General features: G+C 33.8%; 1 protein-coding gene across 14 annotated transcripts in view; it reads left to right on the top strand.

Moving 5' to 3' along the window:
• MYCBP2 (MYC binding protein 2) overlaps positions 1-21,678 on the top strand; it is a 273,950-nt gene that overhangs the window by 247,161 nt on the left and 5,111 nt on the right. For all 14 annotated transcript variants that reach the window (XM_079138891.1, XM_079138897.1, XM_079138894.1 and 11 more), the window contains 14 exons: positions 1,766-1,846; positions 3,295-3,561; positions 4,537-4,820; positions 6,243-6,339; positions 7,641-7,760; positions 9,280-9,381; positions 10,215-10,343; positions 10,688-10,820; positions 12,357-12,460; positions 13,243-13,431; positions 14,379-14,486; positions 15,669-15,878; positions 18,553-18,660; positions 19,287-19,452. In XM_079138891.1, coding sequence (XP_078995017.1) covers positions 1,766-1,846; positions 3,295-3,561; positions 4,537-4,820; positions 6,243-6,339; positions 7,641-7,760; positions 9,280-9,381; positions 10,215-10,343; positions 10,688-10,820; positions 12,357-12,460; positions 13,243-13,431; positions 14,379-14,486; positions 15,669-15,878; positions 18,553-18,660; positions 19,287-19,452 — 2,098 coding nt within the window. The remainder of the gene's footprint in view (positions 1-1,765; positions 1,847-3,294; positions 3,562-4,536; positions 4,821-6,242; positions 6,340-7,640; positions 7,761-9,279; positions 9,382-10,214; positions 10,344-10,687; positions 10,821-12,356; positions 12,461-13,242; positions 13,432-14,378; positions 14,487-15,668; positions 15,879-18,552; positions 18,661-19,286; positions 19,453-21,678) is intronic.

Here is a 21,678-nt window from a genome sequence, read left to right on the forward strand (position 1 = left end):
ATTATAAGATGAAGGAGCTATCTAAAAGAAATTTACCATTTGTTCATGTATACTTTAGTTAGTATTTTAAGTCACAGCAAAAGTTACTCTATACCTGGGACTGTTTTATTCAATTGTTAGAATTTGTAAAATTAACTTAGTCATTTACTATGTTATGTCTCATCAGTTATCTTCCTCCTCCACTTTATCTGTCCTTCACAGCCCATTTCAAAAATACTTTAATCTCCATGAACTTTTTTCATGATTTCCCCAGACAAAAAGCAGTTTTCCCTCTGCTAAACTTCGTAATACTCTATGTGTGCCTCTTTTCCATTTCCCTCTTGTATTTTTCTATATGTGTGTTTTATCTTTTCCTCATACCATAGCTTCTTAGAAACCAAGTGCATGTCTGATTGGTCTTTCTACCCAAGATGGCATACGCACACACACATTTGGTAAATTTTTAATTGGAATAAATACTCTTTATAATGTTCTTGAAATTTCTTCTGAAATGCAATTACTTTACTTATTTTGTATAAACTTAAAAAAAAACATACCTAAGATGAAAACTTTAACTTTTCATGTGGTATTATTGTACAGGTTCATCCTACATTGCTATATTGAGTAGAAAGAAATGAAAGTATCTTTTTTTTGTTCTGGATCTTAAAAATAAGGTGCTTCAGTCTTTTATCACAAAGTATGCTGTTAACTCTACTGCTTTGTGTTTTTAATCCATTAAGGATATTTCCTTCTTTTCCTAGTTTGCTGAGAATTTCCATGAGAATGGATATTTTTATATAGTTGTCTTCCCATTTTTTACTCTTATTCAGTAGAATAATCAATGTGTTACTATTGTTTTAATCAACATATGATAGTAGTTTATAGGTAATTTATTTTCTTTAATAAAAAAAGAATGAAATAGAGGATGATAGCTACATGGTACAGTGCTTCTTTTGGGCAAGATGAAAATGCTGTCAGATTGTGGGAATAAGTGCACATGTCTGAGTATTCTAAAAATCACTGAAATTGTATCCTTCAGATAAGTCAATAGTATGGCATGTGAACTGTATCTGAATATAGGGATTTTTAAAAATCAAAACCAAGTAAGTTATGAAAGAAGTAAACAAAAATAAAATGGAAGAGAAACTAATAGGATTTCTGTGCTAGTATTTAAGTAGAAAAAATAAAGGCCTCTCTTCACTTTCTTTAGTAGATACAGGGCTATGCTATTTATTTCTTCTTGAGCAAACTTTAGTAGTTCTGTCATTCACATAATTTATTTCATTTAAGTTGCTGAATTTGTTGACATAAGATGTATACTGTATTTTCTTAATATCCTTTTAATATCCAGCAAATTTGTAGAATGTGTCTTCTTTCATTCCTTATGTTGGCAATTCATGTTTCATTTTATTTTCCTGGAGTAGTGCAACAAGGTTAACAATTTGGTCTTTTCAAGAAATCAGCTTTTAGTTTTCGGTTTCCTCTATTTTTTTCTATTTTAAAGATTTCAGCTCCTGTATTTATTATTCTTTCCATTTGTTTTGTTCCTGTTTTTCTGAATTACTAAGGTCCAGAATTAGATCATAGATCTGAGGCCTTTCTTTTATCAGAACTTTTTCTTTTTATAGTCACTTTGACAATAATTTCTTCAAACTTTCTCCTTTGCCTTAATGTTATATGCTTCAATTGAAAAGAAATTCCCCTTAAATATAGCTTCTTATAATTTCTCAAGATACTTGGAAATGCCAAATATACAAATTTTCTTTTTTTCTTTTTCTGCATAAAGGCAACATCAGACGCTGACCTAAAAGAACATATGGTTGGAATCATATTCAGCAGGAGTAAACTGACCAACTTACAAAAACAGGTTGGGTTAGCCTCTTTGTCAGATTCTGTTTGTTTTTAGGTTGTAAAATGGCCTCCAAAATTTATGGAGGATTTTTTTTATGCTGGCTCTTTTATAGGTATTATGGAATGTGTCTGCCTTTTTCTAGAAGAAGTAATCACATTGCCATATCTGTATTTTTTAGATATTTTTAGATATTTATTACGAATGTCAACTTTATTACCTTCTTTGTTACTTCTCATTTTCTGCTCTTTGTTACTTTTTATTTCGGAGATAGATATCCAGCTAAGTCAGATTACATTTACATTTTCTATGTTCCTTTCCCCCTGTTCTGTTTGTTGTGTATTTATTTAATTAGTTACTTATTTGATTTTTGGGGTACCGGAGATTGAACTCAGCAGCACTTAACCACTGAGCCACATCCCCAGCCCTATTTTGTATTTTATTTAGAGACAGTCTCACTGAGTTACTTAGCACACGCTGTTGCTGAGACTGACTTTAAACTTTCAATCTTCTTGTCTCAGCCTCTTGAGCCACTCAGATTATAGGCGTGTGCCATTGCACCCAGCTTATTTTATTTTTTGATGAGCAATTAATATTGCTTACAAAATCAGCATTAATATCTTTAAATATGCGTGGGTGAGGGAATGCTAGATTGTTCATATAAAGGGTTGCTAGATAATAAAAATAGCACTTAAATTAATTTTAAACTAGCTTATTTTAACTTTCATTATCATTAAATATTTTTTAAATAAATAATAACGTGAATTTATTTGTAATTTATCTTTCTAACAGTGTTTCATTGACTTTAGGATGCTTACCAGTCAGAAAAAAAAAATATTTCTGCTAACTATTAATGCCACCAATTTTAAAGAGCTTTATGGAATAGACATGCTAAAATATGAAAAGACAGTGCCTTAAAAGTGATAAAACATTCTGATTGGTTTTTGTTTGACGTGGTAGACCACAGGCAGAGGCACTGGAAATTTGTATATGATCAGTTTCTATGTAGTGGTTAATTTAAATATTCATATTTTTATCTTGTTTCCCCTAGTTTAACTTAATTGTTTTTTGTTTTGTTTTGTTTTTTGTTTTGTTTTGTTTTGTTTTGTTTGTTTTGTTTTAGGCATTGGGGATTGAACCCAGGGGCACTTTACCACTAAGCTACATCCCAGTCCTTTTTATTTTTTATTTTGAGACAGAATTTGACTGAGTTGCTGAGGGCATGGTTAAATTGCTGAGACTGTCCTCAGATTTGCAATCCTTCTGCCTCAGTCTACTGAGTTGCTGGGATTACAGGCATGTGTCACCACATGGCTACTTAATTGATTTCAAGATTAATTAATAGAATAGTATAGTGGAGCATTAACTGAGAGAAGACTAAACTTATTCTTGTCTTATTCTTTGTTTTATTAGTAGAAAACAAGACATACAAATATACTTTTACATATTCTGCATTGCCTTCATAGGTGTGTGCTCATATAGTACAAGCTATTCGCATGGAAGCCACCAGAGTTCGTGAAGAATGGGAACACGCCATATCAAGCAAAGAAAATGCCAATTCTCAGCCAAATGATGAAGATGCCTCCTCTGATGCATACTGTTTTGAGCTGCTCTCCATGGTTTTAGCATTGAGTGGCTCTAATGTTGGCCGGCAGTATCTGGCGCAACAACTAACTCTCCTTCAGGATCTCTTTTCCCTGCTTCACACAGCTTCTCCTAGAGTCCAGAGACAGGTGACTGATCATATCACTTGCCTTTGTGCTTCTTTGTTACTTGAAACACTGTTAAAAACCACAAGGTAGGGAGTTAGGTGTGTAGCTAAGTGGTAGAGCACTTGTCCAACAAGTGAAAGACCCAGGGTTCAATCCATAGCACCACAAAAAAAAGTAAAAGTCGCAAGGCAAGGCAAAGACAATTTTACCCAAGGACCTGAAGTATAGATTTTTATTTTTTTTAATGTTTTGTTTAAGGCCTATATTTTGATTTTTGTTTATGGTGGTGGGATTGAACCCAGGGCCTAGTGCTTGCAAGGCAAGCACTCTACCAACTGAGCTATAGCCCCAGCCAAGGCCTATATTTTGAACTCCATTTTTTTTTTAAATTTTTTTATGTTTCTGAGCCTTCATGATTAGAGTATAGAAGAGCAAAAACGATGTTCCATTTTACTAGTATATTTTGATAAAGAATATTTTGGCTATTAATTATAATAATATTATAATGTCATTTAGCCCAGACCAAAAATATAAAGCATTTTTTTTCTTGCTGCCCTGGGTTGGTAATTACTACTCCAGAAAATTAAGTGTTTAAGTCATATTTCTTTCTTCCCAAAATTAAAAGTAGTATTTAAATGATGTTTGTGTTTGCATAGATTTTAAAGTTATAGAATGGTAGCTTGGCATATTAAAAAATGAAAACTTTAAAACATCAGCCTTTAGCCTGATATGGTGGTACATGCCTGTAATCCCAGAGGCTCAGGAGGCTGAGGCAGGTGGATGGATCAAGAGTTCAAAGCCAGCCTCAGCAATGGCATGGTACTAAGCAACTCTGTGAGATCTTGTTTCTAAATAAAACACAAAATAGGGGTGGGGATGTGGCTCAGTGGTTGAGGGCCCCTGAGTTTTATCCCTGGTTCCCAAAACAAACAAACAAACAAACAAACAGATAAAAAAATTCAGCCTTTAAATGAATTATTTTATTGTTCTTACCAGGTGACCTCCTTACTAAGACGAGTCTTGCCTGAAGTGACCCCCAATCGTCTGGCCAGCATCATAGGAGTGAAATCTCTGCCCCCAGCAGATATCAGTGATATCATTCACTCAACTGAGAAAGGAGATTGGAATAAGTTGGGTATTTTGGATATGTTTCTAGGGTGCATAGCCAAAGCACTCACTGTACAGCTAAAAGCCAAAGGCACCACTATCACAGGAACAGCTGGAACCACTGTGGGCAAAGGAGTTACAACGGTCACCCTTCCTATGATTTTCAACTCCAGGTTTGTCATTGCCTCATTCTCTCTCATCATATGTAAAAGTAAAAGTCAGTATTATGTTACCATATTTTCAATCACAGTAATTATAAATAACACTTGTGGGGAGTAAGCCTCAGATCAATTAAAGTTTATAGTCTACTAGAACAAATTACAGAAGAATATTTTTCTTTTTGTTTTGGTACTGGGGATTAAACCCAGGGTGCTTAACCACTGAGCTACATTCCCAGCCTTTTTTTAATTTTTAATTTTTAATTTTCAGACAAGATCTTGCTAAGTTGTCTAGGCCTCACTAAATTGATGAAGCTGAACTCAAACTTGCCATCCTCCGGCCTCAGCCTCCTGAGTCACTGGGATTACAGGCATGCACCACCACATCAGCAGAAGAGATTCTAATCTTCAATTTGGGAAGACTTCCCTAAACAAACACAGACTCCTAAAAATCAGAAAAGATTCACAGATATAACTATAAAAATTGATCGATAGATGATACTATTAAAATGTTCTAAAATGCATGCAACTAACCTGGAAAAATATTTAAACCTACATAATAGTTAATTATTAGCCATAATATTAGAATAATGTTTGCAAAATGGCAAACAACTGATAAAAAACTAAATGACAAGTATAGTCAGAGTTCACAGAAAAATTTACAAATGTCTGTTAACACATTAAAAGACACCCATCTCAGAGAAATGTAACTTAAAACAATTGTGAAATATTTTTGATGCTTTGGTGATGTTATGATGGAATAGGCATTTTCATCTAATACAAACTGCTTTGGCACTCTTAGATGTCAGTTTGATAGTATCTCACTATTCTTTATATATATTCTTTGATCCACCAGTTCTACTTCCAAAACTTTCATACATGTACACAATGATATATATAAGGGTGTTCTGTAATTGTGTATAACAGCAGAAAATTCAAAACATCTGAAATAGTGCCCATGACAATAAGTAGATAACACCGGAATGTTAATTAACATATCACTTCCTTCTTAAATACAGTCATACTAGAAAACAAAAATGTCAGTGAACTAATAAGCAACTTAGTGATACAGTTGGTTTATATTCTGACATAAGCTGCTTCTTATTGCCATGTACACTAGAAACAAGTAGTTTGTGGTCTATAGACTACATACTTCAAAAATCAGTGTTCTGGAAAATACATGCAAAAGCAATATGCAAATAGAGAAGTATTTGAAAGGGAACATAAATCAGAATAACTGTTCTCTTGAGATTGATGATAGAGATTTGGGGTAACGCTTTAACTTTCTTTTTTTTAACTTCCTTTTTAGGTATTTTAATTCATTCATTTAAACAACTAAGATGCCGCAGATTGAAATAACATTTCCATTTTTTCATTTGTAATAATTATAAATCCTTAAGTTTCTAAGTGCTGATTGTTTTTTCTTTCATTTTGTAGTTACCTTAGACGAGGTGAAAGTCATTGGTGGATGAAGGGCTCAACTCCTACTCAGATCTCAGAGATCATCATTAAACTTATTAAGGATATGGCAGCAGTGAGTTCTCATTCTCCTGATATTATGGCATTGAGGTGCAGCAGGAGTCTTGTTGAAACAAGTAGCTTCATCTGCTGAACTGATAGGAGAAATAGTATTAGTCTTTAAATTAGGATGTTAACCACTGTCATTTGTCTTTTCAGCAAATGATAAATTTGTCACTGATTTAAATTATGTTCAATTCAAAACCTTCAATTTATTTACTTCAGAATTGTTACACAAGTCTTCAGTACTTTTAACTTAACAAAATAAAATATACTCCTTCTGACCCTAAGAAAGAGCCTGCATCTAAAAGCCAAAAGGGGAAAGGAAAAATTAAAAAGAGCTCTCAGAAGTAAAGTTTCTCATTCTCTCAGACCTCCTAGTTTATAAAGCCTTTTTTCTTCTTTGCTAATGTCCTATACTGCTGTCATAAGATGTTGGCTTTGGGGGAAAATCTGAGAGTGTGGAGGAATGGGAATTAACTTCAAAGTGCGTGGCTCTTGCTGATTGCTCCTTAAATGTCAGTATCCTCACTTTACATTGTATTTCAAGGAGGCGGCCTGAGGAGGACAAGTACTGTGGAATGTAGGTCCCTGAGAGACCTAGTGAACAGAAGGCATTTTGGAGGAGGAGGAGAAGGAGGAGGAGGAATTGAACTGCTCCTTAACAGATTGATAACATATGGATACGAGAAGTAGGAGGAAGTTCTGGAAAAGATGAAGTGCTGTCACTTTTCCCAACATGGGCATTAATCTCAATTTTTGTGGAAAGTGGGCTTTCTTAGGATGTTCATTGGATGAAAATGTTTAGGAAGAATATTTAGGAATGCCTAAGTTCCATAATAGTTTTGTGTTGATGTTCATTAAACTGCAACATATCATGTGAAGGTAATTGTAGTTTAAGCCCATTTATGCTTTTGGATTCTAGTAATACTCATTTAGTGAAATTAGCTTAGCTGTACAAATTTCATTTAAGTAACAGGGTTTCATAACCAAAATTTGTTGCACATAGATACCTTAATACCTTTGTTTTTATCCAAATGTGAGAAGAAATGCCCTTGAACTTTATAGGAAAAAGAATATTGAGATCTTAAATTTTTATGTATTATTCTTTTATATTATTAAAATAATGATTAGAAGTTGGATTTTTCATGGTCATAAAGGATGTTTAGTTCAAAATTTTTTGCCCCTTTATCTAAAATTGCAAGGTCTTGCTACAAACACTTTTTGCCTTTTGATAAGAGATGTTACTTGAGACAAGAATTTACTATGATAATATATTTCTAATTACCTATTAAAATATTCTGCCTTGCCCAACAGGGTCATCTGTCAGAAGCTTGGTCTCGAGTGACAAAAAATGCTATTGCAGAAACTATCATAGCCTTGACCAAAATGGAAGAAGAATTTAGGTCTCCAGTGAGATGTATTGCAACAACTAGAGTGGGTTTTGTTTTGTTTTGTTTTTAGTTTGCATGTTCTTTTTTGATACTAAATTTGAACAAATGTTGATCAGTAAGTCAACTTGGTTGGTAATGTATTTATTGAAAAAATTTGTGAATTGTGAACTAAATATGGTAGCCATTACTCTTCACTGTTAGGTGTTCTGGATCACCTATTTTTGTTGTTACTTAGGAAGCTAAGGATATACTGGTTAGAAAGGGTAAATTACATTTTGTGTTTGTGTATTGACTTTCTAGTGACCTATTTACTAAATTTACCACAGCACAATGCAGTGGTAAGACAGGATCTTTGGAAGACAGTGCCCCGTCTTCCTCCTTTTGTATGGCCCAATTATTTCTAATGAGAACCCTATAGCTTACCTACTAAGTTTATAGGTATTACTTCTAAAAAAAAAAAAAAAAAAAAAAAAAAAGTTCTTGCCATGGCAATTGGTAGGGTGGGTTGGACTCTCTGAGGAAGTGAGACATCTGTAGTAAGTTTTAACCTAACACATGTAATTCCAAAAGAGATTTGAGATTTTGTTGAACCATGATAGTATAACAACACTAAGAAGAAGTCAACACTATCAGAAATTGCTTAGTTGATCCTCGGAAATCTGAGATAAAGAAAATTGTATTGCTCTAGGGTAGAGAAAGCCAGTTTATGCTGTCTTGCTGGTGAGTGAGATACCTGAAACAGGTGGCTTTACCAGTAACTCTTTTCTACCACTCATGAGTTCTTTTCTTTCATTCTGCACTCCTGTTTCTCCTTGCATGCATTATTTTTTCTGTCCCTCTTTTACCATGTCTTGCTCTCCATCTCCTATGATATTTACAAGTACTTCTTAGAGTTGAGTCAGTTAAGTAATCTTCCAGTTCTTTGTTAATGAAGTAATAATTATTCTATGTAAAACTGAAACTACCCTTTGAGCCTCAGAAAATTTAAAACTATTTTTAGGGTAATTTTCTAAAGTTTATTAGACATTTATTTCTGACAGAATGTACCAAGTATAGTGCTAAGCCCTGTCAGGCAACAGACACTTTTTTAGAAAAATTTAATATTATGCACCTACTCATGAGAGTATGCAAAATTAAGCAGCCTTTGTACTACCTTCTTTGAAATTTAAAGCCTTACGAAGAGACTATATTAGATGGGAAAATATGGAGAATGCATTAATACAATGAATATTAATACACAAAGGCATTTATTCCTATAAATGACTTGGTTTACACAGTATATCAGTAAAGGTTAATTTTGTGCACTGACTAGAAAACAGAATGGTTCATTGTAGAAACAGACATTAGTTCAGTAAATATTTGAATTCCTGCTATGTGAATAAGACATATGGCAATCATCATGTATGCCTGTACCAAATTAGGAAAACTTTAGTGTCACTAAGCATCTGTATATTTTCAAATTCAACCAGCATTTACTGATGGATTGTCCTGTGTCAGATGGTCAGCATTTTATGAGTGTTTCCTAAAAATTTTGGTAATACAACAGTGTTTCCTCTTATCAGCTCTGGCTTGCTCTAGCATCACTGTGTGTTCTTGATCAGGACCATGTAGATCGCCTCTCCTCAGGGAGATGGATGGGAAAGGATGGACAACAAAAACAAATGGTAAGATCAGAATTTTTTTATAAGAATTTTGTCTTGTTTTTCTTTACAGTCAACTTTATCTTAGCATGAGGGAAGAGGTAGCCAACAAGTCAAAATACACAATTAGTGACACTCTTGAAAAATTGTGTGCAAATTGGCCAGTTCCATCTCAAGAGTCTGTTTCACTTAAATTCCCCTCATTGTAGTATATTAGAAATTTTAGGGGATTTATTTACTTATATAAAAGAGCATTCTCCTCCTTCTCTGAGTCACATTTGCATCATATTAAAATTTTTAGCCAGTTTCTGATTTTATGTTGAGATTTTGTGCTTAAAAAAAATGAATTAAAAAATATAATTGTTCTTATGGTAGGAAGGAAATAAATAAGAGAGGCAAATGTGACATACTGTCTATTTACAGGATAAAGTAGGTTTGGTGCATATTTTTAGGTTTACTGGAAGGGACGACCCTTTAGACATTTTCTAAATGTTTAGAAAATGTATAGGCCCTTTAGACATTTTCTTATTAATGTTCAAGTTCTAGAATAAATCATTTACCCATTTAGCATACAGAATGAATTTATAATGGGTAAATACTTATTAAGTCACTAAGCATGTCCATTTTATTAATCATTGAAGCTGCATACACATTATTCATTAAATTGGGGGTTTGGGAGATTTTCCTGCTCAGCACATTAATCATGGAATGATTTTTTTAAATTTTAGGTACTGAAAATCTTAATAGAGTTTAGAATAACAGCCTGGTATTATTATAAAGAAACTACATTTGCTTTCAATTTATATAAATGTCTGTCTTTTTAATCTAATACAACATATGAAAATGTTTTATTTTAGCCTATGTGCGATAACCATGATGATGGTGAAACTGCAGCTATCATTTTATGCAATGTCTGTGGAAATTTATGTACTGATTGTGACAGATTTCTTCACCTTCATCGACGAACCAAAACTCACCAAAGACAGGTGAAGATTTCTAACTCTACACCCAGATCAAGATCAGGAGCATGAAGTACATTCCATGAATTCTGAAATAAGTGTGGAAAAAAGTGGACTTTGAAATCAATGACCTTGGTTGAGTTCCCAGTCATCTCACTTGTCAAGTGTAAATTAAGCAGGTTCTTCAACCTTCCCAATACTTGTTTCTCCCTGTATAAAAATGAAATTGTGAAGGTTAAGGAAGATTAGAAAGATTTGGAACTTCTTACAGGGCCTCATAAATGAAAGCAATTTTTATTGAATAATTAAATTTTATACTACTTCTTTCAGAGTGATTAATATATTCTCCCTTTTCTTTAATGAAACAACAGGTCTTCAAAGAAGAAGAAGAGGCTATAAAGGTTGACCTTCATGAAGGTTGTGGTAGAACCAAATTGTTCTGGTTGATGGCACTAGCAGATTCTAAAACAATGAAGGCAATGGTGGAATTCCGAGAACACACAGGTAAAAGAAGATTGAAGGCTAAATTGTACCTTAAAAAAAAAAAAAAAAAAAAAAATTGAACCATACATACTAATTATGATTCAGCTAGAAATTAGTTTATCTTACGTGAATAATTTTGAGCGATATTCTTATGGTTAATTATGGCTTTGGCTACTGTGTATATTAATTATGTTTCTCAGACCTTGAGTCTGTTCTGCATCAGAAAGAGCATTAGATTAAAAGTCAGGAAGCCTGGTTTGCCACTAACTAGGTGGGTTAATGGGCAACCCACTGTCCTTCGTAAAGTGAAATAGTTATGCTGTTTACATTCCTACAAGTGAGCATAGCACACTAGTTGGGGCTCCAAAGATAGGACACATTGCTGTTGATATTCCTTTCTAATTTTGTTGGTTGTAGCCCCATATTAAAATCTCTGTACCGTATGGATGATTTTATGGTATTTTTAGAGATTTCTAATACATCAAGTGCTTCTCGAAGTTTTCTGAATGGTACTATTCCATCGACAGTAATAAAATAATTAACAAAGATGAATAAATAGAACTTTAAACAAAAAAATAATAACTTATGTAGGCTTATTATACCTTTATCTTCAAAACATTAGTTTTCATTTTACTTTTCTCTAAAGTAAATCTTGTATATTCCTAGCTTAATGTTACCTTGAATCATACAAACTCTCAATTTTTATCACAGCTCTTGTCTGCCACTTTTTCCTGCTGACATAAACCTCCAGTGTTGGAGTTTGGTGTGAACCTAAACAAATCAATTCTAAATATAAGTGACTTTTCATGTAACAAAAACAATGCCTTTTTTTCCTCCTAGCTAATGTTTTTTTCTCCTATAATTTGTCAATACTAATAAGTATTCTTATTGAACCATCCTGGACTTCATAATACAAACTTTTAAAAAGTATCTTTTCTATAATTATTGATGAATTCAATGTATTGATATTATATTTAGAATCTGTGTACATGCGTTCGAAAATGGGCCTGGTTTGTAATTTTCAGGTCTTCCTCCCCTTTTTCCTTTTGACCTATCCTTGCTTTAAAGATTTTGTTCTTTCTTTAAACATTTCAAGCATATTTTAATTCATTTTCAAATTGCAGAGTGTTCCATGCAGGATAGGAATTCTGTGTTTTATAGTTTATTCATTATTGCATTCACTGGTATTGTGTATCTAACTGAACAGCTTGCCACATCTCATACTGCTAAGTTGACTGGATGTCTAGTCTGTTTCTTTACTTAAAAAAGAAGCAAAAAAAAAAAAAAAAATACAGAACAGTCAAGAATTGATTTGGCTTCAGATGTATTTTGGGTTTTTTAACCTTTTTAAAATTATTTTGTGTGTGTATGTGAGAGAGAGAGAGAGGGGGAGAGAGAGAGATTATTTGCTTTATAATTAGGGCAGCTTACAACCCTTGGCTAATTTCTTAGCGATAGCAACTAGTATAGATCTGTTTGCTTTTTTCAAATTAATTATATTACAACATGTAGAAACCATGTCCTTAGGAAGATTTTTCTTTTTCTGCTTCAACCTAGGCAAACCCACCACAAGTAGCTCAGAAGCATGCCGCTTCTGTGGGTCCAGGAGTGGAACAGAGTTATCCGCTGTTGGTAGCGTTTGTTCTGATGCAGACTGCCAGGTGTGTATACAGTTAGAGTCGGACCTTCCCAGGGAGGAGGACCACCTATTCCCACATGGCACCTCTACTTTGTATAAATCAGAGTTATAACTCAGACAGAGTTCAGGGTTTTTTGACAAGCATTAAATGCTATGTCAGTGGAGAATGGATCAAATAGGGCTCTCAAGCCCAAACCAGATTCTTATGTGTGTTTCTCAGATACCATGAGCATATCTACTTAATGTTTAATTTTTAGTTAGAAGCCATTAAAATATCTGTGGACTTCAGTTCCAGAACCTTTATTCATTTCCTTCCCTAAAATAAATTCCTAGTATTGAGAGTTCTTGAGTCTTGAACATGTATATACATATTCCATACTTTCCAAATATTTTCAGTTCCTTAATTCATACAAGAAGAATTTGGATAATATTGATAGAGTAAGAGATACCTATTTTGCTTTTGTTTGTTTTTAACCTCTATTTTGACAAGCTGTATGGGGATTGGGAGATCATACATTGGGAACTTTTTATTTCATGCCTATGCATGATGAACAGATTAAAATTGTAGTTCACTTTTTAATCAGCATTTCTATTATGCAGAATGAAATTTTTAAAAATCACATTGAAAGTAAAGCAGACTCTTAAAAATCCTAACGTTTATTCAAAAAAAATGAAACTATTGTTACTTTGCTGTGATAGGTATTTTCTGTAGGAAAGTAATTTTGGAAAATTAATATCATGTGTAATTACTGGGATATGTGTCCTTTTTGATCTTTGTTTACCATTATAATTCATCTTTAATAGGAATATGCTAAGATAGCCTGTAGTAAGACACATCCTTGTGGCCATCCATGTGGAGGTGTTAAAAATGAAGAAAACTGTTTGCCCTGTCTGCACGGCTGTGACAAGAACGCCACAACCCTGAAGCAGGATGCTGATGACATGTGCATGATATGTTTCACTGAAGCACTCTCGGCAGCACCAGCCATTCAGGTTGCCTCAGCTTTTAAATGTATCTAGACATTCACATGGGGAAATGTAAATATAATTGTCAAATAAAAAGATGATTGGAGTCTTTTATGACTGGGCAAAAAGTCCTTTTAATATATTGAGCAAATTCTGCCTCTTCATGTTCTTCATGTTTTGTGTGCCTAGCTTTATGATTGTGCAAGTTTATACTTGATAGCGCATATAAAATATTCAGAAGAGAGGAAGCGATTAGATTATCAAGCCACTAGTCTTAATTTCTGAAATCAAGAATCATTTTATAGTGTTATTTCATTGATCTGTACATATTGATACATGCTTTCATATATGATAGAAGTTACTACTGTGTTTGCTAAATAATTTTTTTAACTTTTTGCTAGCTGTTCATAAGTATTTTCAGTCCTTGTCATTGATTCCAAGATAGTGAATATTCTCCAAAAATAACCTGAAAGACTATATATTTACTTCTTTTTTTGGCACTGGGGATTGTACCCGTGGTCACTTTCCCACTGAGTTATACTCTCAGACCTTCTTTTTTTTTTATTTTTATTTGCTTTTATTTTAAACAGTCTTGCTAAATGTCTAAGACTAGACTCAAACTTGCCTTCTTCCTGCCTCAGCCTCACAAGTAGTTGGGATTATAGGGACAATATCTGCAATCTTAACAACAGTAGTTTCTTCTTTCTCCCTAATATGGCTTATTTTACGTAAGTGGAATGCTGTCCATCTACAACTACAAAAATATTTTAAATATATATATATATAAACATTAGTAGAAGCTAAAGGTTTCATTAATAACATCCCATGAATAATAAAGTGCTAAAATTTCATTATACTAAATTTCTTGATTTTTATTCTACCTGCTTTAAGTAACATCTTACATTTAATAATCTTATTAAATTCAAATGTATCATTGTTGCATTTGCTTACATCTTTTTGTTTCTTTATTTAAGCTGGACTGTAGTCACGTATTCCACTTACAGTGCTGTAGACGAGTTTTGGAAAACAGGTGGCTTGGACCAAGGATAACATTTGGATTTATATCCTGTCCCATTTGCAAGGTATGGAAAGAATCTGAACTTACTACTTTATATTTCTTTTCACCTTCCAAAATAAATAAGCATCACTATTTCTTGGTGTCCTTCCCTGTTTGCTGTTTACAATCAGTTTGCACTCCTCATCCAAGGAGTTCCTGAGAATAAAATATGGTCTCTATCTGCTATTAAGCAGTTCAAAACAGTTATTGTCGATTAAAAGCTTTTCAAGTTCAACATTGCATGAAAATAGTTAAACAACATTCTATGTTAATGATTCATCACTACTTTCAGACCCCTGAGAATTGTATCACATGACATCACCAAAAACAAAAAGAACTCTCTGATACTTGGAGGTACTGACACTTGCCATTAGAGAATGAAATCTTGGTTGTTAATGCCATTAGAGCAGATTCTTTTAGAGCTAATTAAAATGGGGGGGGGGAATCTTGGCATTTTGACACATTTCTACAAAAGTAGTAAGAAAAGTAGGAAGTTGTTTTGGCAAGCTAATAATGATTAATAATATGCTTTTGTTAAAGAATGTGACAATGCCTTATGAATGCCTTACTAATTCGTCACTTGTTTTTGTTCTGTTTAGTTCTCCCTGTCTTCTTATCTTCATATTTGCAGACTGGTGCAAAGGGCTTAGCATGAAAAGATGCAGCACAGTCATTGCTTAGTTAGGCTAAGGAATAATCAAAAATATTACTATTTTGTTTTCCTTTTCATATGGTGCCACAGGGCAGGGGGGAATCACGCTTAGGAACCTAGAAATAAATACAGGGAAGTAGTGTGAAAAATACTACCTGTTCATTTCCATTACATGGCATTCTACCCATATCTTCCAGGAATCAGAATATACACACACATCCCACAAACAGAGGGAGCGTATCCTATTTGTTGCAGCCAGGTAACTATTATTCCCACAACACCTAAGCCATCAGGAAATATATTTTGGACTCAGGAAATATGAAGAAAAAATAAAATTTTCATGCTGTCATTCCTAATTACCCCTATTTTCCCTTCTCTTGGGAAAATTTGGGCTTAAGAAGACTTTCCAGTATTATTTTTAAATAACGTTTTATTTAAAATATATTTACTGACTATCTCCTGACATAGTACTTGGCACTTGGGTGCCCACACTAAATATTTGTTTGATTAATTAGTTAATTATGCTTTTAAAGAATATGCATCTTTTTATTTCAGAATAAAATTAATCATATAGTATTAAAAGACCTGCTTGATCCAATAAAAGAACTATATGAGGATGTCAGAAGAAAAGCCTTAATGAGATTGGAATATGAAGGTCTACATAAGAGTGAAGCTATCACAACTCCTGGTGTGAGATTTTACAATGATCCAGCTGGCTATGCCATGAATAGATATGCATATTATGTCTGCTACAAATGCAGAAAGGTAAATTATAAATTATACTAAGAAGTTTTAAAGCTAGAAATTACCTACATCATTAAGAAGTTGAATTGTATAGTGACTTCTTATGTTTTATACTTGAACTTAAAAATGACACTGCCTAATTCATTGTTTCAAGTTGAACTTATTTACTTAATTTGCTTTAGTTTTTGTCTTGTTTTTAACCTAAACATACTTTTTACAAAACATGTATATTCCTATACAAAAAATACTTCCCATCAGTAATAACTTCCTTCAGTTGATTCTTGAATAAACTTCTCTTACTTTACTCTTAACCACTCCCTCCTTACAATTCTTAGTTCCTGGGCTGGGGATGTAGCTCAGTGGTGGAGCACTTGCCTGGTATGCATGAAGCCCTGGATTCAATCCCAGTACCAAGAGAAAGAAAAAAAAAATCTTACTTCCTTGGCTTCCAGGACAACACTCCCATTTGATGGCCTCCTTCCTTTGTGTCTAATTCCTTTATCAGGTGTCTTTTCATTTATACTTGTTTTTCCAGAGATCTTGCCTAGTGATAGCTCTTTATCTCTGGTGACCTTCTGTTTCCATGCATTTACTACCAACTATACCATTATGACCTTCCAAAATGAGATTTAGGTACAAATATCCAAATGCCTACCAGTGGTTTGGATTTCTCACAGGTACCTGAAAGTTTACTGTCTGGTATTATGTTCATCAACCTTGACTTTCCCAGTCTACTTTAATTGCAAAGTCCTTTCAATTCTGTCTCCAAACCTCTGTTGAGTCTTCTCTTTTTTCCTTTCTTTCTGTTACATCTTCAACAACTCAAATCATTTTCTTTGGTGATTATAGTAGCCTTCTTACTGAGCTTTTATGTGGAATCCCTGAGCTTCCCATATGATCCCTTCTACTTACACTGATACTAGTATGTCAGTATTTCTAGATCTCATATCTAACTGGAGCATTCTTCTGCTTATAATCATTAGCCCTGTCTGTCTCCTCAAGCATATGAATGGAAGTTTCATCTCCCATTGTATTACCATTTACACTTCATTCTACATTATACTGAAAAATTAAACTGGATTTCCCCAGTTGTAGCCATGTTCTCTCATTTATCGACACCTCCATGCCATTGCCCAGACTGTTTCTCTTCATGGAATGTTCTTTTCTACCTTCTGTGTATTTATCCTCACCTGCCACCCCCACCCCCACCCCCAAACACACCTGCTGAAAGGTATAGTCAAACCTGTCTTTTTCTAGTTCACGATTCAGCTCAGGTTTCACCTCTGTAATGTGCCCATATCTTCCCACATCACCCCTACCATACAGTTTTGTTATCTTGACTACATCTATCATAGCACTCAATTTGCAATACCATTACTGATTAACTTGTCTCTCTGACCAACTTGATAAATTCCATGAAAATAAAGATTACATTCTTCCATTTCCCTGTCTCCAGTTCTAGCATTTGTTAAATGTTAAGTAAATTAGAAAATAAGTGAATGAGAAATGCATGTAGTCTTGCAGTGTAACAAAATGCATAGTCTTAGAGTGTAACAAAAAGAATATACAGATAATGATGGAAGGCTAAATGGATAGATGATAGCCAGAATGGCAGACAGATATGCACAATCCAAGGAAAGATCAACAGTGTACATTCATGAAACTAAAATATTATTCCTGTTTTTAACATGCTAAACAACATAAATGAATACAGGGGTAGTAATCAAATGTTTAAGAAGCCAAGCAAAGATACAGAAGGGAAGTAGTTGAAATCAGCAATAGGCCCAAGATAAATTAAATATTTCAAAGGCTAGATTTAGCTCGTAGATGACCACTTATAACTTCTGCATCAATGAAGCCTGTCTTTTGACCTGTTTTTCTAGAACAGATAATAGATTTATATTGAATCAGCTTGTTTATTCCCAATTTTGAGTTAGCTTTTTGACTATGGGACAAGATGTTCATGCATGATGTGCATGTCCCAATTTCTTGACCTCATTTATTTTGTGTCTAGAGCAAATACAAATAAATCACCATCATGATAATTTTATTTATTCATGTGTCTATACTAGATAATGTTAAGACTCTATAAGTATGAAGAGTATTGTGAGTGCAATTACTAAATTTTCCTTGCCTTTTAAAAAATGCATGATCAGAAGATGCTTAAAATTGATTGTTTTTCTTTCCCATTAGGCTTGGAATTACAACTTTGTACTAATATTTATGTTAGGCATATTTCTGTTCTATAGTATTTTAATTTAGGAATTGCTAAGCATTTTTTTAAAGGAGAAGGGAGTATGTCATTAAATGTTTCAAAATGAGAAATACCACCCAAACTTTGCCCTGAAAAAGAGTTTCTGTTTACTTCTTAATATGTTGTTCTCAATATTCATTTGGAATATTATGTATTCTCTTATCATTTTGCTTTGACAGTACAATAGTTGAACTCTCCACTCATGAAAGCATGAATCCAGAATTGGAATAGCTTGACTTCTTACCCTGACCTCACCCTCCATAATCAGCAGTGTGAGCACAAGCATACTTGACATTGCAAAGAACTGATTAACACAGGCAATATTATTTCTAAGACTTCTCGATCTTACTTTTGCTACACGCCTATGACAATGCAATACTGGATCTCCCAGGCCAGCATTTTCTTTTTTCCTGCTGTAATCTAAATATGGTCTCTCCATAGGCATATTTTGGTGGTGAAGCTCGCTGTGATGCTGAAGCTGGACAAGGGGATGATTATGATCCCAGAGAACTCATCTGTGGTGCCTGTTCTGATGTGTCCAGGGCTCAGGTGGGCAGAACATTTAATTAGAAAGGACAACTTGGGAAAGTTTCAAAATTCCGGTTTTTTAAATTATGTAATCAGTAAACCAGGATTTTCCACCAGTGTTTTCTGATGTTTATAAATAACATTGTGTGATTTTCTAAAATGTTTTATTTGTAGCATTTATTTTAGGTGGTATTTTCATTTTGTAATTTGTTTTCCATGAAATGATCACCATATTTAAATAAGGAATAAATTTATATGTTTCATTTTCTTAAACCTGCAAACTTTTAGGTTTTCCCCTGTTAGTAAAATCTGCACAGTACATCTGTGACATTGGACAATGAATGAACTATTATTAATTTTTCAATTTGACATACCAGTAAACATTCACAAGGAAATAAAGTAGTTTAAATATGGACTCTCATATGTTGTGCTGGAGATGGAATTAGAACCTGGCGTTTTTTCCAGATCTTCTGGGCAAAGCCACATATTTTTTCATGAATTTTTAATACTTATATCATTGATTTTACTCAGTTTTCAAAGCTATATATACTCTCAAAATATGAGTTAATGAGTTTACTATGACTATCTTAAGTATAGTTGAAATAGTGTCACTCTGTACTATTCTGCTGTCTTTTCTTTTACTATAGATGTGTCCCAAACATGGCACAGACTTTTTGGAATATAAATGTCGCTACTGCTGTTCAGTGGCTGTCTTCTTCTGTTTTGGAACAACACATTTCTGTAATGCTTGTCATGATGATTTTCAAAGAATGACTAGCATTCCTAAGGAAGAACTACCACACTGTCCTGCAGGTATGCTTTCAGTTTTTTGTTTTTGTTTTTTACTTTCAGTGTTTTAAAATCACGATTATAATCTACATAATCTAGCTTTGTTTTCTTTTCTTCTATTATTTATTTATTTATTTATTTAGAAACCAGGGATTGAACCCAGAGGCACTCAACCACTGAGCCACATCTCCAGCCCTTTTTTATATTTTATTTAGAGACTGGATCTCACTGAGTTGCTTAGAGCCTCACTAAGTTACTGAAGCTGGCTTTGAACTCACAGTCCTCCTGCCTGGCTCATAATTTAGTGTTATATAAAGATTATATGGGTACTGTATCTCGAGTGATAGAACTCGATTCAGACAAGCCTTAAGTGTGGAATGGAATAAATATCTCAACTTTGTAAGGTTAGGACTTCGTGAGTAAAGTAGAAAAGATAAGTCCTCATCAGAAGTAAGGAATGAAGAGCTTAATGGATCAGATCTCTGGGGATTGAGAATGACGTCTACTAAGCATTAGTAAAAAGATTGCCACCAGGCGTGGTGGTGCATACCTATAATCCCAATGACTCAGGAGGCTGAGTCAGGAGGATGGAGAGGTTCAAAGCCAGCCTCAACAACAGCCAGGTGAACAACTCAGTGAGACCCTGTCTCTAAATAAAATATAAAATAGGACTGATTGAGTACCCCTGAGGTCAATCCCCAGTAATTAACAAATAAATAAATAAAAGATTGCTGTTCAGTCTTAAAGAGCTACGTGAAGTTTGATATTCTGAATTCATGATGGAACCACATAAAAGGATTTTGTGATTTTTTTTTTTTTTTTTAAAGCTTGGAACCAGTACCATAAATTGGACAAGTGATTTGATTTAGAATGGCTAGGAATTGGGGATGCTTACGCTGGTGGGCATCAAAAGCCAAAGGAATAAAAGAAGCCACAATAATACAGAATAATGATTATCTGTGTTCAGGAAAGCACTGAAACCAAAAAGAGTCTGAAAAAAACTGAAAGAGGGAGGGAGGCTGGTGATCACAGTGAGTCCGAAATACCAGGCTTCTTAGAAGCAAGGGAAATGAAAGGAGAGGTAAATGGAACCAAGAAAAGAATTTTGAATCAGAAATATACATACAACACAGTATATGGTGGTGATAGAACTGGGAAGCACATCATCCCATCCATGGCTTGTCAGAATGCAAATCATAGGCCCCCATGGAAAGTAGTTTGATAGTGCCCCTCAGATCTACCAGTGTATTTACTCTTCAGCAATCCCAATTCTGATATACCTGTGCATGTGAAGAAAATAATAAGAGGCAAATGTAGAAGGTTATTGATTACAGCATTGCTTTTAACAATAAAAATCTATAAACAATACTAGTGTCCATTAAAGGAACAGTTAATACTAAATACTGTACATCATTTAAAAAAGAATGAAGTTTCTTTGTGCTGATGTGGAAAGATCTCTAGCAGATAGTATAAATGAAAAAGGTGAATTACAGATCAATATACAGTCTGCTACTTTTGTAAGAAAGCAGAAATGAGTATATGTATTTATTTATAGTTGCATAAAGAAACACTGGAAGATTCATAAGAAACCAATAATATTGATTAAATATTGATGAAAACAAGATAAAGTGATGATGGAGACAGGAACAGAGAGGTGACTTCTAATTACGAATAATTTTTTAATATTTTGGTTTTCTTTAACATTTTGATTTTTAAGTCATATGAAATATATTATCTATTTAAAATAAAGATAAATAGGGCTTTTTAAAGTATAGCTACTTTTTGCCATTTGCTGTGCCAAATAAAAATTGTTATACTGTTCTCCCTCAAAGAACTTTTTTTTTTCCTTCTTAAGTAGAAGTGGCAGAGTTTGAAAGAAGTGATTTCAAAATGATGTAAGGCCAGTGTTTTAGGGTAATGACCAGAATAGAGATGAGAGCCAAGGTTAGGGGAGAGGGTGGTGAGCTAAGGTCAGTAAATGAAGGGATTGAAAAGCGGGCAGTATTTTAGGTGATTTTAGCTCCAAAGGAAGGCAGGGGCAGGGAATAGTCAATGAAAGTAGTAGGTCATGATCTGGAAATAAATGGGAACCAGGAGAAAGCTTGTCATACTTCTGGCCTTATGACACCAAGGAGTTTGGAAGACCACTTTCCAGCTGAGAACATTTAAAGGCAAGCAGTGTCATCAGGAAAAAGCAAATTTTACTTAAAGTTCCTTCTGTTAAAACACAAATCTTTAAAATAGTAAGTT

The sequence above is a fragment of the Sciurus vulgaris genome (assembly GCF_902686455.1).
Source record: "Sciurus vulgaris genome assembly, chromosome: 4".
Taxonomy (NCBI): Eukaryota; Metazoa; Chordata; class Mammalia; order Rodentia; family Sciuridae; genus Sciurus; species Sciurus vulgaris.